Source organism: Aquarana catesbeiana, linkage group LG02, assembly GCF_042186555.1.
Source record: "Aquarana catesbeiana isolate 2022-GZ linkage group LG02, ASM4218655v1, whole genome shotgun sequence".
Taxonomy (NCBI): Eukaryota; Metazoa; Chordata; class Amphibia; order Anura; family Ranidae; genus Aquarana; species Aquarana catesbeiana.
In genome coordinates, this window is record NC_133325.1 from 314292441 (window position 1) to 314310431 (window position 17991).

Below are 17991 nucleotides of genomic sequence, written 5' to 3' on the forward strand. Positions count from 1 at the left end.
CTGCAGAGGGACTCGCATGAAGAATAATAATGAGGTACCCCATAAAAAAAAACTCTTTGTTAATAGATTTTATTTTAAGCTACTGCTGTGCAGAGAGGGCTATTAATATGCCAGAGCTATTACACATCCATTTACTGTGTTAACACATTGAGTTCACCCATAGTGATAAAGCCAAGCTTAAATCCGGTTATATCCACAGAAAAGTTAGTGTATCTATTCCACATATGGAAGAAAGGCACTGGCACAGGCACACATCACCTAATAAAAGTCATTATCATGTCATGGTTTTATGCACTATATGCACGTTATTCCAACTAATGACTTAAATTTGGCCTATGCACGGTATGTATCTGCATCAAAAAAGCAGGAAGGTGGACCAGACTGGGATATAACTGCTATTTCTAAACAATATGTGTTGTGACATTTTACAGAAGTAACACTTTATAGATTGTACTGCTCTGTACATGTATATGAATGGGCTCAAAGTGTCAGCACTGACCCCCTGGGACAAATACAACGCAAAAAGGTTGAAAGTATGGAATGTAACAGCGTACATCAACAATATAAGAGCAGTAGTGGCAAACAACCTGGTTACTGAAAGCAAACTTATGCCAGAGAAATTCTTCCCCACAGTAAGACTTGTATTTCTTTAAAATGAGTAGTGTTATATGGACATTTTATGGGTCAATAATGCTTAGTTTTCATATTAACCACTTGCCGCCTGTCAGGAAAGGCATGTCTGTGCAGCAGGAATTGCATGACAGACACGCACGCTCACCGTGCGCCGACGCGCATGCACCTCTCACTAACGCTGGCGCCAAAGGGGATATTTAAGCTGAGTACACCAAGGACTCTGATGTTTGCTCTGCAGCTTCTGTGTGTTCTGACCTGTTACCTGTGCTGACCTCTGATCTTGATCCGGCTTGTTCCCACTAACGCTGTCTGCTTGATACCCTGACCCCGGTTTGTTTTGGACTTCTCTTCTGCCTGCTGCTCTGCTTATCTGCCTGAACGTTACCGACCCGCCCTGCCTGACCCTGCACCTGAACATCAGGCCACAGACAACCAGCTATACTACCTACTGGGCTGATCACAGGCACTCCTACGTAACCGTGCTTCCATGGTTGCTGTCTCACCTCCAGCGACCCACAAGCTGGAGTGGTAAGAGAGGCTCTCCTCTACACGTCAGGCTCACGAACCAGGTACGTGACACCACCAAATCAAGTATCTGTAAGTCATTTGGTTTCAAGTGGTTGTACCGGTGTGATGCCTGCCCCGTACCGTTTTTTAGAGCCGATGGTCTGCTCTCTTGTAATAACAACCGATGCAGCTAAGCAGCCACTTGATTGTTATTACAAGCAGTGGGAGGGGAAGTCCCCCCCCCCCCACGCCGCCTTCCACCGATCGCCCAGGCTCTCCCGTCCCACCAGAAGACACAAGCGACCATTTGGCATGTCCGCCGACTGGCCAGAGACCCGAACAAAGCTGGGAAATCAGCTTTGATCGTGTCTCGGCTATGGTAACCCGGAAGTGACGTCATTACATCACTTCCGGTTTACGCGGGAACCAACGGCACCAGTTTTCAAAAATCAAATGTATTCAAAGATGCCAATCTTGACATTTTGAATACTTTCAAGTGCAGAGGAGTGTTTTGAGGTCTTATAAAAAGAGTACCTGTCACTGCCTATTACTGTCACAAGGAATGTTTACATTTCTTGTGACAGCAATAAAAGTGATCAGAATTTTTTTTAAAGAGACAGTGAAACAATGATAATTTTAAAGCACCCCATCCCTCCGTGCTCATGCGCAGAAGCGAATGCATATGTAAGTCGTCCGAGCGATCGTTAGCAATAGTTCTAGCGACAAGACCTCCTCTGTAACTCTAAATAGGTAACCGTTAGAATTTTTTTAAACATTGTCTATGGAGATTTTTAAGTACCGTAGTTTGTCGCCATTTAACGAGTGTGTGCAATTTTAATGCATGACATGTTAGGTATCTTTTTCCTTGGCGTATTATCATCTTTCACACTATACAAAAAAATTGGGCTAACTTTACTGTTTGTTTGTTTTTTTTTTATTTATTGAAGTGTATGTTTTCCAAGAAAAATTGCGTTTGAAAGACCGCAAATACAGTGTGACATAAAATCCAAAAAATATGGATTTTAACTTGTAAGCAACAAATGTCAGAAAAAGGCCTGGTCTTCAAGTGGTTAAAGTTGAATTTCATGTAGGGATATTTTTGCATAATTACATTGGTCCAGCTTGGACCAAAGTAAGTATCCGGAACAGAGACCAGTCACTAGTGGTGTATCACAAGGTTTTATGCTGGGTCATGTTCTATTTAATCTCTATGTAAGTAATATAACTAAGGCTAGCCATACATGGGTCGAATTTCAAAAGAATTTTTATTTGAAAATCTAAAATAAGACTTTCGCACCATTACTGGGCCACAGCAACAGCTGATTTTCGTGCGGCCATCTAATTTAAATGATTGGCATATTGGAATTTTTTTGAAAAACAAATGATTTTCTAATCAATGATGGGAGAATCGTGTGAGAAATATAATCGAAAAAGAAATGCGCATGAGTACAAAAAAAGAAGATTATTTTCTGTAGCAACATGAGGTGAAATTGAAGGGTTGGTTGATTGAATTTCAAACTCAATGGTGGCACTATCGGATCACAAAATGCACAAAATTTCAGATTTTTTAAAGAAAATTTGTTTGGAATTCGACCCATGTATGGTCTGCATAAAGGGTTGTTGGACAAGGTATGTATTTTTGCTGACGACACAAAGGTGTGTAATAGGGTTTATATCCCAAAAGGTATCTGTAACATGGAACATGATTTGGCATTACTGGAAGATTCAAAGCAGTGGAAACCAGAGTTCAATATTTCTTTGTAAAATAATGAACCTAGGGAAAAATAATCCCTTGTTATTGATATTACAATATTATAGCCATTTTCCCTCCCCGGTGTCATGTGACATGTTAGTGTTACAAGGTCTCAGGTGTGAATGGGGAGCAGGTGTGTTAAATTTGGTATTATTATTATTATTATTATTATTATTATTATACAGGATTTATATAGCGCCAACAGTTTACGTAGCGCTTTACAACTTGAGGGTAGACAGTACAAATACAATACACTTTGATACAGTAGGAATCAGAGGGCCCTGCTCCTTAGAGCTTACAATCTAAGAGGGAAGGTCAAAAGATACAAGAGGTAATAACTGTGGGTGATGTGCTGATTGAGAAGATAAATGTACAGTTGTTAGGTGGGGGCCAGATAGGCTTCTCTGAAGAGATGAGTTTTCAGGGATCGTCTGAAAGTGGATAAAGTAGGAGAAAAACGGACGGATTGGGGTAGAGCATTCCAGAGGATGGGGGAGGCTCTGGAGAAGTCCTGAAGGCGAGCATGGGATGAGGTGACAAGGGAGTTTGAGAGCAGGAGGTCTTGGGAGGAGCGAAGAGAACGATTAGGTTGTTATTTTGTGACTAGGTTAGAGATGTAGCTGGGGGCCAGGTTGTGGATGGCTTTGTAAGTTATAGTTAGTATCTTGAATTTAATTCGGTGATTGAGTGGCAGCCAATGGAGGGATTGGCAGAGGGGTGTAGCAGACGCTGAGCGGTTTGTGTGGTGGATGAGCCTGGCAGCAGCGTTCATGACGGACTGAAGTGGGGATAGCCTATTTAGAGGTAAACCAATGAGGAGGAAGTTGCAGTAGTCGAGGCGGGAGATGACCAGGGAGTGGATTAGAAGCTTTGTGGTGACATTGGTTAGGAAGGGGCGTATCTTGGAGATGTTGCGGAGATTGAGGCGGCAAGCTTTGGATAGTGATAGAATGTGGGGTCGAAAGGTTAGTTCAGAGTCCAGGATTACACCTAGGACCCTGGCGTGGGGAGATGGGTTGATAGTTGAGCCGTTGATATTGACAGGGAAAGCAGGGGAAGTGGCACCTGAGGGAGGAAATATCATGAGCTCGGTTTTGGATAGGTTGAGTTTGAGGTAGTGATGTGACATCCAGGCTGATATGTCTGCTAGTAAGTTGGTAATGCGTGAGGAGACAGATGGAGAGAGCTGGGGGGTGGAGAGATAGATTTGGGTGTCATCAGCGTAGAGATGATATTGAAAGCCATGGGAGGCAATCAACTGACCCAAGGAGGTGGTGTAGATTGAGAAAAGGAGAGGTCCAAGAACAGAACCTTGGGGGACCCCAACGGAAAAAGGAAGAGGAGAGGATACACTCTCTCATGCTAGTCACTGGAAGTTCAACATGGCACCTCATGGCAAAGAACTCTCTGAGGATCTGAAAAAAAGAATTGTTGCTCTACATAAAGATGGACTAGGCTATAAGAATATTGACAAGACCCTGAAATTGAGCTGCAGCACGGTGGCCAAGACCATACAGCGGGTTAACAGGACATGTCCCCCTCAGAACAGGCCTCCCCAAGGTCGAGCAAAGAAGTTGAGTGCACGTGCTCAGCGTCGTATGCAGAGGTTGTCTTTGGGAAATAGATGTATGAGTGCTGCCAGCATTGTTGCAGCGGTTGAAGGTGTTGGGGGGTCAGCCTGTCATTGCTCAGACTATACATCGCACACTGCATCAAATTGGTCTGCATGGCTGTCATCCCAGAAGGAAGCCTCTTCTAAAGATGTTGCACAAGAAAGCCCGCAAACAGTATGCTGAAGATAAGCAGACTAAGGACATGGATTACTGGAACCATGTCCTGTGGTCTGATGAGACCAAGATCAACTTATTTGATTCAGATGGTGTAAAGCGTGTGTAGGAGGTGAGCAGGTGAGGAGTACAAAGACAAGGGTGTCTTGCCTACAGTCAAGCATGGTGGTGAGAGTGTCATAGTCTGGGGCTGCATGAGTGTTGCCGGAACTGGGGAGCTACAGTTCATTGAGGGAACCATGAATGCCAGCATGTACTGTGACAAACTGAAGCAGAGCATGATCCCCTCCCTTCAGAGACTGGGCTACAGGTCAGTATTCCAACATGATAACGACCCCAAACACACCCCCAAGACGACCACTGCCTTGCTAAAGAAGCTGAGGGTAAAGGTGATGGACTGGCCAAGCATGTCTCCAAACCTAAACCCTATTGAGCATCTGTGGGGCATTCTCAAAAGGAAGGTGGAAGTGCGCAAGGTCTCTAACATCCACCAGCTCCGCGATGTCGTCATGGAGGAGTGGAAGAGGACTCCAGTAGCAACCTGTGAAGCTGATGAGGCACCATTCCTCCTGCTAAGGGGCACCATTCTTCCCAGTGACACCATTAATGGGGCACCCTTCCTCCCACTGACACCATCGATGGGGTTCCTCCTGCTAACACCAATGATGGGGTACCATTCCTCCTACTGACACCATTATTAGGGCACCCTTCCTCCCACTGGCACCAACGATAGGGCACTATTCCTCATGCTAAGACCAATGATGTGACACTATTCCTCCCACTGATTCCAATCATGGGGCACTGTTCCTCCTGTGAAAACCAATTATGGGGCATTGTTTACTCCCAGTGATGACCACAGTCTGGCCCCCCTAAAGCCTGTATCAGTAAACTGGCCCTTTGTTCAAAAAGTTTGGAGACCCTTGGTTTAGGCCAATATGTATTCTTCTAGATATTTTTGGTTAAAAAAAACACAATAAGCATATATTGATTGCTCTGCGCAAAAGTTATAGCATCTACAAAATAGGGGATATTTTAATGGCATTTTTATTATTATTTTGTTCTAGTAATGGAGGTGATCAGCAATATTTAGCAGGACTGCGACATTGCGGCGCACAGATCGGACACTTTTGACATTTTTTTGGGACCATTGACATTTATACAGCGATCAGAGCTAAAAATAGCCACTAATTACTGTATAAATGTCACTGGCAAGGAAGGGGTTAACACTAGGGGGCTATCAAGGTCCATCGGTCCAGTCCGGTCGAAAAGTCCGCTCGTGTGTACGCGGCATAAGGCGCCTGTACAATCATCGTGGTATCTAATCAGCATCTTGATATGCCACACCTGTGAGGTGGATGGATTATCTCGGCAAAGGAAAAGTGCTCACTAACACAAACTTAAACAGATTTGTGAACAATATTTGAGAGAAATAGGCATTTTGTGTACATAGAAAAAGTCGTAGATCTTTAAGTTCAGCTCATTATAAATAGGGGCAAGCACAAAAGTGTTGCGTTTTATAATTTTGCTCAGTGTATATGATATATATATATATATATATATATATATATATATATATATATATATATATATATATATATATATATATATATATATATATATACTGTATATATATTTCTTTATTTTTTAAAAATGGTCCAGACTTGATAGACCATTCTTGGACTTCATTCTTCTATGTTTCCAATAACATGATAGGGGTTTCAAACCGTCTCTACGCCACCCAAATAAAATAAAAAATTTTATGCTTTTTTAATTGCAGTTGTGATTTATTGCATTGTTTTGTACATTTTTATTTTTACTTTTTAAATAAATCTTCTACACATGAGTTCTTCAAACTTTTTTTAACCTTACCAGAGTGACTTCTCTACTATCTTGGTCCTGAACACTTCCTCTTGGTCTAGGTTCACAGTACAATAACAATCTCGCATTTTGTTTGGTCCTGGATACGAAGGGAGATTTTTTGCTTCACCTACAGAGGAAAGAACAAAGCCAGTTTTATTACGGGCTGATAACAAAAACAACAGTATCAGTATTCAAATAATGTTTCCCAATAAAGTAGCGCTTCTTGATAAAAAATCTTGTAATCATGGTGCACAACCATACAGTATAATCTATGTCAACATTTTTAGTAACTGTGGCTGTTGGCTAGTGAGCAGTGTCTTTTCTAACATACTTACATAGTACAGACATAAAAGTGCAGTCGTTGTAGATCTGAGGGGGAGATCTGAAATGAGGGGAAGCTCTGCTGATTTTATCATCCAATGATGTGCAAGCTAAAATGCTGTTTTTTTATTTTCCTTTCATGTCCCCCTCAAATCTACAGTGACTGCCCTTCCAAGTGCACTTCTAGTGCAGAGTGGATTTGCCTTTAGTAAATATATATATATATACAGTATATATATATATATATATATATATATATATATATATATATATATATACACCGTAAACTTTCACCCTTCACATCAGTTCCTTGTCCATTGATGCATTCTAACCTCTCACTACTGCAGTAGCATGCCCATTTTAACACAACTTATGGCTAACTGGGGTAGAAAACAACCAGTATTCTTCTCTTTTATTTATTACAGGTACTTTTTATGCGCCGTCAATTTACGCAGCGCTTTACATATTCACATCAGTCCTTGACCCCAATGAGCTTGTAATCTAAGGTCTCTAACTCACATTCATACATGCATACATATAATAGGGACAATTTAGACAGGAGCCAATTAACCAACCAGCATGTCTTTGGAGTGTGGGAGGAAACCCACGCAGGCACAGGGAGAACATGCAAACTCTCTGTAGGTAGTCCTGTGGTTGGGATTCGAACCAATGACCCTAATGCTGCCAGGTGGAAGTGCTCATCTAACTACTGCGTTCCAATACCGAGCTCTACTGGATTTTTATGTATATATATATATATACATATACAGTTTGGTCCATATATATTTGAACACAGGCACAATTTTCATACTTTTGGATCTGTATGCCACCAAAATAAGATTAAAACGGAACAATCCCAATGTAGGGACTCAAATGTAATTGGACAAATGAATATAATCATAAATAAAATGTTCATTTTTAATATTTTGTTGAGAATCCTTTACTGGCAATGACTGCCTGAAGTCTGGAACCTATGGACATTATCAAAGACTGGATTTCCTTCTTTCTGATGCTTTGCCAGGCTCTAACTGCAGCTGTATTCAGTTTTTCTTTGTTTGTGGGTCTTTCTGCCTTTAGTTTTGCCTTCAGCAAGTGAAATGCATGCTCAATTGGGTCAAGATCAGGTGATTGACACGGCCATTGCAGAATATTCCACTTCTTTTCCTTCAAAAGGTCCTGGGTTGCTTTTGCAATGTGTTTTGGATCATTGTCCATCTGCACTGTGAAGCGCCGTCCAATCAACTTTGCTGCATTTGGCTGAATCTGCGCGCTGACAGTATATCTCTAAACACTGCAGAATTCATCAGACTGCTTCTGTCACATCATCAATAAACACCAATGATCCAGTACCACTGGAAGTCATGCATGCCCATGCCATCATACTGCCTCCACCATGTTTTACAGATGACGTTGTGTGCTTGAGCTGTTCCAAGCCTTCTCCACACTTTTTTCTTCCCGTCATTCTGGTACAGATTAATCTTAGTTTCATCCATCCAAAGAATGCGTTTCCAGAACTGGTCTGGCTTTTTTAGATGTTTTTTGGCAAAGTCTAATCTGGCTTTTCTATTCTTCAAGCTTATGAGTGGTTTGTACCTTGTGGTGAACCCTCTGTATTTGCTCTTGTGAAGTCTTCTTTTGATTGTAGACTTTGACAATGATACACCCACATCCTGGCGAGTGTCCTTCACTTGTCTGGATGTTGTGAATGGGTTTTTCTTTAGCATAGAGAGGATTCTGCGATCATCCACCACTGTTGTATTCCGTGGATGGCCTTTTTATGTTGCTGAGCTCACCAGTGCGTTCTTCTTTCCTCAGAATGTACCAAACTGTTGATTTGGCCACTCCCAATGTTGCTGCTATCTCTCTGATGGATTGTTTTCATTTTTGAAGCCTTACAATGGCCTGTTTTACATGCATGGACAGCTCCTTTGAACGCATGCTGTAGGGTCACAGCATTCCAAATGCAAATACCACACTTAGAATCAACTCCAGACCTTTTAGCTGCTTAATCGATGAAGAAATAACAAAGGAGTAGCCCACACCTGGCCATGAAACAGTTTTTGATTCAATTGTCCAATTACTTTTGGTCCCTTGAAAAAGGGGGGATGGCTAGTCTTAAGAGTTGTAATTCCTAAAGCTTTCCTCTAATGCGGATGTACATACCCTCAAATTAAACCTGAGAGGGTGTATTTTCAGCCCATGTCCAATATTTAACTATGTATTCAAAAAGTTTTGGTAAATACCTGAAAAATCTAAAATTGTGCCTGTGTCCAAATATATATGGACCTACCTGGATATATAGGAATAAAACTGTGGGTATAAAATAGTGTATATATGGGACTGTATAATTTCTTTCCCTTTTGTTGGCTGGACTGGATGGATTTGTGTCTTTTTTTCAACCAGCCTAATTATTAGGCTATATTCTGCCAGTAATCACAAAAGGTGGGACAAAGCCCACAGCAATGTATTCTGCATTCTAAGTACAAAATGTAGAATAGATATTGAGAGAGAAGTCAAACCAGTATAATTTTAGAGTGAGAAAGGAAACAAGTAACCTGGAGCAAAAAAATTCACACAGGTGAATATGTAAGCTTTATACAGATTTGGACACAAGACGCAAACAACTTAAGGCCAATGTTCGAAACACATTATCATCAAGATGCCCCTATAAAACAATATTACTTAGAAAGAAAATCATCACTGTTCTTGCATTCAGCTTATAGAATTATAGGTGATCCCAGTTTCCTAGTATACTCCTCTGTAGGCATCTTCAAGCCTCAACAGGAGAGGCTAGTTCACATTTCTTCTACATTTTCCATCACAAGAAAAGGAAAGTACAGTACACACGCAGATATAAAAATAGACAGATTTGTAACTTGAACCCAGATGTCTATCACAGACATAGTCTATGAGAAAATATCCATTCAGTTCCCTCTGTGCAAAGCACAGTGCATGCCAGCATATATTCTTGGAAAAGATCTAGACAGCTCAAACTACAAATCCTCATATCACTAAGCAATTACACATTAATCCCAGCTGGGTGGCCACGATGTGGACCTGCTGTCAGTTCTGAGACAGCAGCTCTAGTCAGCTGTGCCACCTGAGCACAGCACTCTACTCATTGCCAGCAGGGATTAGACTGATGATGAAAGACATAAATATTCCTAAACACTGTCTATAGGCACTGCACTCTTAATAAGCTTCTCGTGAAGGCACTTCTGTACATGCATATAACATAAAGGTAATGCTGCGCTGGAATGATCACTGTCTGACTGCATATTGAAGCCGTAGGCTCAATAAAATATTATATGTTGGTCTTATTATCCATGCTTTTGTAATCTAATGAACTTCATTGAAAGCTTATTTACTGAACAATAAGCAGGGTATAACTTTCTTTTTGTAATTATGACATCACTTTTTTTTTTTTTTTTATATATAAAATTCTTTTAATTCAAATTTTTACTTTGTACCATTTTTAAATGACCAACAAGATAATCATAGAAGGCAATCAGAAATAGTTTATTGGCGTGACTGCACCACGCTGCATCTGGAAAATGGCAAATCATTATGTGTCCAAAAGCAAAAGGGCCACACATCGATGACCGCACTATGGTCAAATCCCACTGCATTTCAGATTCTTTGCCCATGAGGGCTAAAAGTGTTAGCCCTGGGGAGTATCACATGTGAGATTGGACAAAATGGATTGTGTGACTTGAATAAAATTGCTTTTAGCACAGTGACGTCATCATTGTGCAACCCTATTGCTTTTGGACATGTGGTACACTGAGCAGAGACACTCAATATACCTGTGGATGGGAGAAAGGTGAGCGTTTTGAAGTGATGTTACCATTGATTCTAGCAATACATTGGGGTTGATTTACTAAAACTGGAGAGTGCAAAATCTGGTGCAGCTCTGCATGGTACCCAATCAGTGTTTAACTTGTTTATTTAGGCTTTGGCAAAAAAAAAAAAAAAAATCTGGAAGCTGATTGGCTACCATGCACAGCTGCATCAGATTTTGCACTCTCCGGTTTTAGTAAATCAATCTCATTATGGGTTTGTGAATATTGTAAACTTTTTAACTTCTAAAGTAGCAGAACCATATTTTTTCCCTCTGGTAAGTAAAATGTAGGTAGAATCCAAAAGATTATAGTTCAACTTGTCCTCTTATATAATCTTTATTTCTCCAAACCACAAATTACTATGCAATCAATCAGGCTACTACAGTAAAATAACACAATCGTAAGTCTTTATGCACGCTGGTGTCAAGTTTGTTTGTATTTGGATGAATGTGTTCTGGTAGTGTCCTTCCCCAGAAGACGGTCAGTTCACATGAGTAAAAACGATATCCATTTACATGTGTTAATGTTTAGATTAATTTAGAAAGACCTGAGCAGCCCACACATCCCAAAATACAATGTAGAATGCAGAATGGAACACATGACCTTCTTGTTGACCTTTTAGCTCACTTCCCATTTTTTTTGTAATGTGGTTGGTTAGAAGTCTTTGCGCTTTGTAATTCTCAGGGTAGAAAGGCGAGAGAAAACAGTAATACCCATAGTAAAGCCCCACAAGCACGGGCTTGAAAACTCACAGTCAAAGTAAATTTGAAAAAAAGAATGTAAGCGGAACTTACACCCAAAAGGTGAAGTTCTGTTTTTCCTCCTCAGCCTGCTCCCCCCCCCCAACCACATTTAGAATGTTTTTTATTGGGGGGGGGGGGGAGAGCAGGTACCTGATTCTGACAGGTACCAACCCGCTCCAACTCTGCAGCAATCTGAGTGGAAGTTTATCCTTCCCCCACAGCCTCTTGGCACACATCACAGGTCCAAAGAGACTGCAGGTGCAGCTTGGCTCGCGCATGCACAGTGGGCAGCCGGCTGTAAAGCCGCAAGGAGTCACAGTTGGCTGCCCACAGTTAAGATGCCAGCATCTGCACCTAAAGGCTGGCAAAGAATCGGGTCGTGTGAGGACATCGCTGGATCTTGGGTCAGCTAAGAGTGTGGTTTTTAAAACTCAGTAGCTACAGTATTTGTATTTGTTACGTTTTTGTTTACAAGCTGAAGATCCTCTTTACGGTGAAATTCAAAATGGCTTAAGATAGATGTCTTTCTCTCAGCTGTTCCACTTTCTCTTCTGTCTTTCATTTACAAACATAAAAATAACAATGAATTTTTCCTCCATCGCAACTCAATTTCAATTTCAGCTTGTAAAAAAATCATTGTTGCGTCACCTGGTCAACGCAGCACAGTCTTGCATACCGGCACTGTGGAAGTCAGCCCAACCTCTGACAGTATGACAATGGATCAGAAGAGCTGAGGATATCAGGGTGATGGAAAGTCTCACAAGCTCCATTAAGAACATGCACACCAAATTTAGAAATGCATGGTTTTATTGGATTGAGTTTACATGCATAAATGACTTTAAATGACTACTGGCTGAGTAACTGAGTTGTTTTCTGGAACAGGCTGAGACTAAAAGGGGGTGGACCCCAACTATACTTGTGCGCACTCTGGCGGGTGGTAGCCACCCCCACCCCCTTTCTTTACCCCCTTATTCCCTCCTCCCCCTTTTTTTTTCTTCCCCATTTTTACTATCCTGTTTATCACCCTCATTTTGGGTGGATGGTCGACCTACCCATTGCTTAGGCCTTGTGGGGCCTTCTTAGACATTCTACGGCAAGCTCGTGACTGCTTACCGTTGCCCCTTAGCATGATAAATTTTTAGTTCTTGAGTGAATATGTTCATCGCACTCTGTATTGCAAAAGTCTTAGCTTGACCCACGTCCAGCCCCCCGTTTTATTTCCTGAAGGGGTCATCTGTGTATCTTGTGTCATAATATGCTCCAAATAATATTACTTTAGTTTTATATATGTGATCGGACCTCACTGGTGCAGCAATGAATATCATACTGGTGTATCGGTAATCCTTGTGTTTTTGTTTTATTATTCTATACTTTTTCTTTTTGGCTGCATTGTATTGAAAACTATAAATAAAAAATACAAAAAAAAAAACAATTAATTCCAGAAGATAAATAATTGCTATGCACAACTGCACCTCTTCTGTTCTTGACACTCTTTATAAATGTAACCCATTATTACAAATGGTGGTATATGTAAAGCCGGCCATAGACGGTTCAAAACCTTGAATGGGCAGGCTGAATGTACCCAAGTTGATGATCCATCAACTTGGGTACAACAAGCCGGGGGCTGTTATAGCCGCTAGCAATGATCACTGTGTTCTCCTGGCGGGGACGGCTAACCTCGCCAGGAGAACACAATGGCTCTGTGGGAGGGATTCCCCCATCAACACTGACTGTGTTAGGGGCGAACTGAGCAATTTTCTTTCCTGCAACCTACAATTGCTCCATCTATGGCTGGCCTTTGGTAGAGAATCTGATAAACCTTATGTGCAGGTTGAAACTTCTAGGCATGTGTTTTTGCAGTGATTGATTCACCATCAGAGAAAGTTTGCTGAAAGGCGCATGCCTTCATTTTTAAATAGCCCGTCAGTAATTTGAGGCTAGGACTACAGGTAAAACATATTATGGCAATGACAACGGAGCAGGGAAGTGCATGACATCATTGACCTAATATGGCAACAGGGTCATATTAGGCCAATGATGTCAGGAGCATCCCTGCCCCTTTGTGTATATCAGGGGTCTTCAAACTGCGGCCCTCCAGGTGTTCAGGAACTACAATTCCCATCATGCCTAGTCATGTCTGTGAATGTCAGAGTATTACAATGCCTCATGGGATGTGTAGTTCAGCAACAGCTGGAGGGCCGTAGTTTGAGGATCCCTGGTGTATATGAAGCTACAGGGCAGCCCATAATTTATTGGCCCGGCACTGACAGCTGGCTTCTAATTTTTACTGAACCCAAGTTCATCCCTAGACAGGACCACTAGTGAAAATGAAATCATCCACACCACTATACAATAAACAGAAGTGAAGGGAATGCATGATGTACAGCGCAACCAAGAACTGTGGTCTGATAAAACCTAAAACCCGTAATGAGTTTTTAGGCCATACCGCATTGTTGCAGATTTGTGCACAAAAGTCAAAAAGGGATAAAGGGGATGAGTATCAAAGGGTTCCTATTACTTTGCAATTAAATGCTTGTAAAAACACTTTCTTGAAGATTCCAGCACACCAGTCAGACCAATAAAATGAGTATCAATGCAATGAGACAGCTAAATCTTCTGGTTTACTGAACAGGAAATGTGGCAGACATTAGCAAGCAGTGTTCCTAAAGATCACCATTCACTTATTGATAATGCTATCTAAGAAACAATGACAACATAATTAATCCAGAAAGTCAATTGTTTATTGGACATACTTTACCCATGACACTTGCACTCAGAATTGTTAGTGTTTTTACAGTGCCTCTGGATGTTAGGCTGTGGTCTTTTAAGATTCCATTTGTGTCAGGCAACTTTCATGAACTACAGATGTCTGCATAGTAAGATATTTGCTCCACTAATTTAGTGTAACGTTGGCCATACATTATACAATTTTCCTTTCGATTTACCAAAACCATATAATATGAGGTCATACCTAAACACTTTTAATTTGTATGCAATCGGGCAGGCCCTTGTACTACATCGTTGAAGGTAAATCTAAAGGAAACTGAATAAGAAAATTGTATAATGTACGGCCAGCTTAATTTCGATCCGAGTTCTTTGAAATCATTAGCACCGGCCACGTGCAAATATGCGGCCTCTTGGCGCGTGGGCCTTGGCGGCCACATATTTGCGTAAATTGGTGTGAATACAGCTGTGCCGAGAGCGCGTGCCCTGCGCATTCACGACACAGTTACCGGTAGCTAACAGAAAGCTCCAGATCGCAATCATGTGACTGCCATGACAGCCAATCATGGTGGTCACATAATCATAAACCCCGCTTCTCGGCACCCTAAACCCCTTAAAGGGCCGGGAGGCGCTGTCTCCAAGGAGTTAAAAATAAAAACGTAGGCACTATAACTTCTATCTTTTAAATGCTGCCACTCTCACAGCTCCCTCATCGTACTGCATACAGCTATATAAAAAGAAATCGCAGCTGATGGGAGGAGACTATTTTCCTTGCCAGCAATGCATAGAACAGTGGAACCCAGTCGGTGATTTCTCTGCTCTAGAGAATTCCACACTGTTGTTGGCCCCAAACATCACACATAGGGGTCTGGGGATTTGTGGGCACATATCAGCATAGAAAATGTAAAGCAAAGCAAGAAAAAAGTGTTTACATTGCAATTTGTGCTTCGTGGTATGCAGTGTGATGGAGAGCACTGGAAGCAGCAGTATTTAAATTTGAACTTCGCTCTCCCAATCATTAGTGTTTATTTGTAATCCTTAGAGCCCTTTCACACTGAGGTGGTTTGCAGGCGCTCCGACCTGAAAGTGCTGCTGCTTTGTCTCCAACGTGAAAGCCCCGAGGGCTTTCACACTGGAGCGGTGCGCTAGCAGGACGGTAAAAAAAGTCCTGCTAGCAGCATCTTTGGAACGGTGAAGGAGCGGTGTGTATACCGCTCCTTCACCGCTCCTGCCCATTGAAATCCACGGGGCACCGCTGCTATACCACCGGCAAAGCGACTCTGCAGAGGCGCTTTGCAGTGGTTTTTAACCCTTTCTCAGCTGCTAGCAGGGCGGTTTTACTCCGACGGTAAAGCGCCGCTAGCAATAGCGGCGCTTTACCGCCATCGCCGCCCCCGCCCCAGTGTGAAAGGATGCTTCTGAGATCATCCTAATTTCATTGACAGGTGCATTTCACCTGCACTTCTTCTCCTTCTGCGTTGGACCACATTCAATCGGCCTATGTATTATCATAGGATGGTATGGGGAGAGAAGCAGTTCTCAAGTGAATGAAAGTCCTTACATGTTGGCTTGCATACTAGGCTCAAAAACAAGAAATCACTGAATATAAGTGATGCCGCGTACACACGAGCGGACTTCTCGTCCGCCTGAACTCCGAAGGACTTTTCGACGGAGTTCCGACGGTGTTGCGACAAAGTTCCAATGAAACGGACCTACACAAGATCACACCAAAGTCCAATCGTTTCGAACGTAATGATGTACGACCGGACTAGAATAAGGAAGTTTATAGCCAGTAGCCAACAGCTGCCCTTGCATCCTTTTTTGTCCGTCGGACTAGCATACAGACGAACCAATTTTTTGATCGGACTCGAGTCTGTCTGAAAGATTTGAAACATGTTCTATTTCTAGGTCTGTTGGAATTTTTGACACAAAAGGTCCGATGAAGCCCACACACGGTCGGATTGTCCGTCGGACCAGTTCGGTCGGAAAGTCCGGTCGAGTGTACACGGCATAAGTTTCCCTTTGCAGACTCTGGGCAAATGTAAAAAACACATTTTTTTTTTCATCGCTAAACATATTTTTAACAGCTTAAAGTGATTGCAAACAATCACCTTGTAAAACAACCCATTCAGTTTATTTAAAAATAGAAATGAAAGGCAAAACATTTTTGTATAAATATAAAAAAAAAATGATAAATACATTTTTTCCCTTTGTTATAAGTGATCACATTCCTTCTGTTCTCTCTGTTCCTTTCACACTGAGGTGGTTTTCAGGCATTTTAGCGCTAGAAATAGCGACTGTAAAGCGCCTAAAAACCGCCTCCCATTCATTTCAGTGTGGCTTTTCAAACTCGGGCGGTGCGCTTGCGGAACATTAGGAAAAGTCCTGCAAGCAGCATCTTTGGGGCAGTTTGGGAGCTCTGTATTTAGCGTTCCCAAAACGCCCATCGAAATGAATGGGCAGCGCTTCCAAAGCACCTGTAAAGCGCTTCGGAAGCGCCACAACACGGGCGCTTTTAACCCCTTCTTTGGGGTTAAAATCCCCTCTAATGGCTGAAAAGCTCAGCTTAAACAGCGCTGAAGCGCAACTAAAACGAGCAGCGCTTGAGCGCTAACGCGGCTGCGGCCCCAGTGTGAAAGGGGTCTAAGAGCTGAGCTTCCCATTGAATGACTGCGCAACAGGGGCGTGCCAGGACAAGTGCGATCATTGGAGGAGAGCTCACTGAGTTCCCAGCATAGCTAGAGAACTGACCATGGGTGTGCTCTCCTGCTTAGTGTGGTCAGTTTTTAATAGGAAAGCAGAGGGGCTGGCAGGAACATCAGGGATTTAAAAAAAAAGGAAGCAATACAAAGAGAACAGGATACTTCTTCATACAAGAGTACATGGTACAGCAGCCACATATCATGACTATGAAGAGTTGGGGTGACAAACGCTTTAAGGCCCCTTTCACAAAGGATGATCCCCTACTGTCCACTGATCCTCTGCTGAGCAGAGCAGGCGGATGATAGGTCCGTGTCCACTCAGTTAAGGCTCCATTCACACTTGTAGGACTCAACTTTGGTGAACAACTTTGGCGCAACTTTGGATGGGTGCAACTTGGATACGACTTTGGCTTTGTCCAATGATAATGAGCAACTGTTTCACACAAGTTGCATTGTATAACTGCACTATTTTCTCCATTAGCTCACCCCCACAGCTATTACCCTTTTGTATAACTTGACCCTCCCTCCTAGATTGTAAGCTCTAACGAGCAGGCCCCTCTGATTCCTCCTGTATTGTATTGTATTGTACTTGTACTGTCTTCCCTAATTGTAAAGTGCTGCGCAAACTGTTGGCGCTATATAAATCCTGTATAATAATAATAATAATAATATAGCATTCAGGTACAACTTTCATGCAACTTCTGAGGGTTAACATTGAAGTCTGTGGCCCTCAAGATGCAAAGTAGTGCATGAACTACTCTGAAGTTGCTGCAACGTTAAGTCGAGTTTTTTCCTAACGGGTATCATTGGAAAACATGGGGAACGACTTGTCATGCAACTTTGATGTCCAAAGTTGCAAGATAAGTCACACAAGTGTGAATGGAGCCTTATGCAGAGCGGACAGAACTCACCTGACAGCCCTCTGATCCACCATGATGGAGAAGGATGGAACCCGTTTTTTTTCTTTTGCAGACCGGATCTCAAGTCCGGTCCATAGCAGTGAATAGACCGCTCGATAAGGTCCGCCTGAAAAACTGACATGAAGACCTGATGGGAATGGTCGTGTGGAAGGGACCTTAAACTATAACATTTCTTATAGGATTTTCTTCACATCAGCTG

General features: G+C 42.2%; 1 protein-coding gene across 2 annotated transcripts in view; it reads right to left on the reverse strand.

Annotated features, from left to right (window-relative positions):
* The window catches only part of RASA3 (RAS p21 protein activator 3), a 299770-nt gene that overhangs the window by 187896 nt on the left and 93883 nt on the right, over positions 1-17991 (reverse strand). For both annotated transcript variants that reach the window (XM_073614731.1, XM_073614730.1), the window contains exon 2: positions 6550-6667. In XM_073614731.1, coding sequence (XP_073470832.1) covers positions 6550-6667 — 118 coding nt within the window. The remainder of the gene's footprint in view (positions 1-6549; positions 6668-17991) is intronic.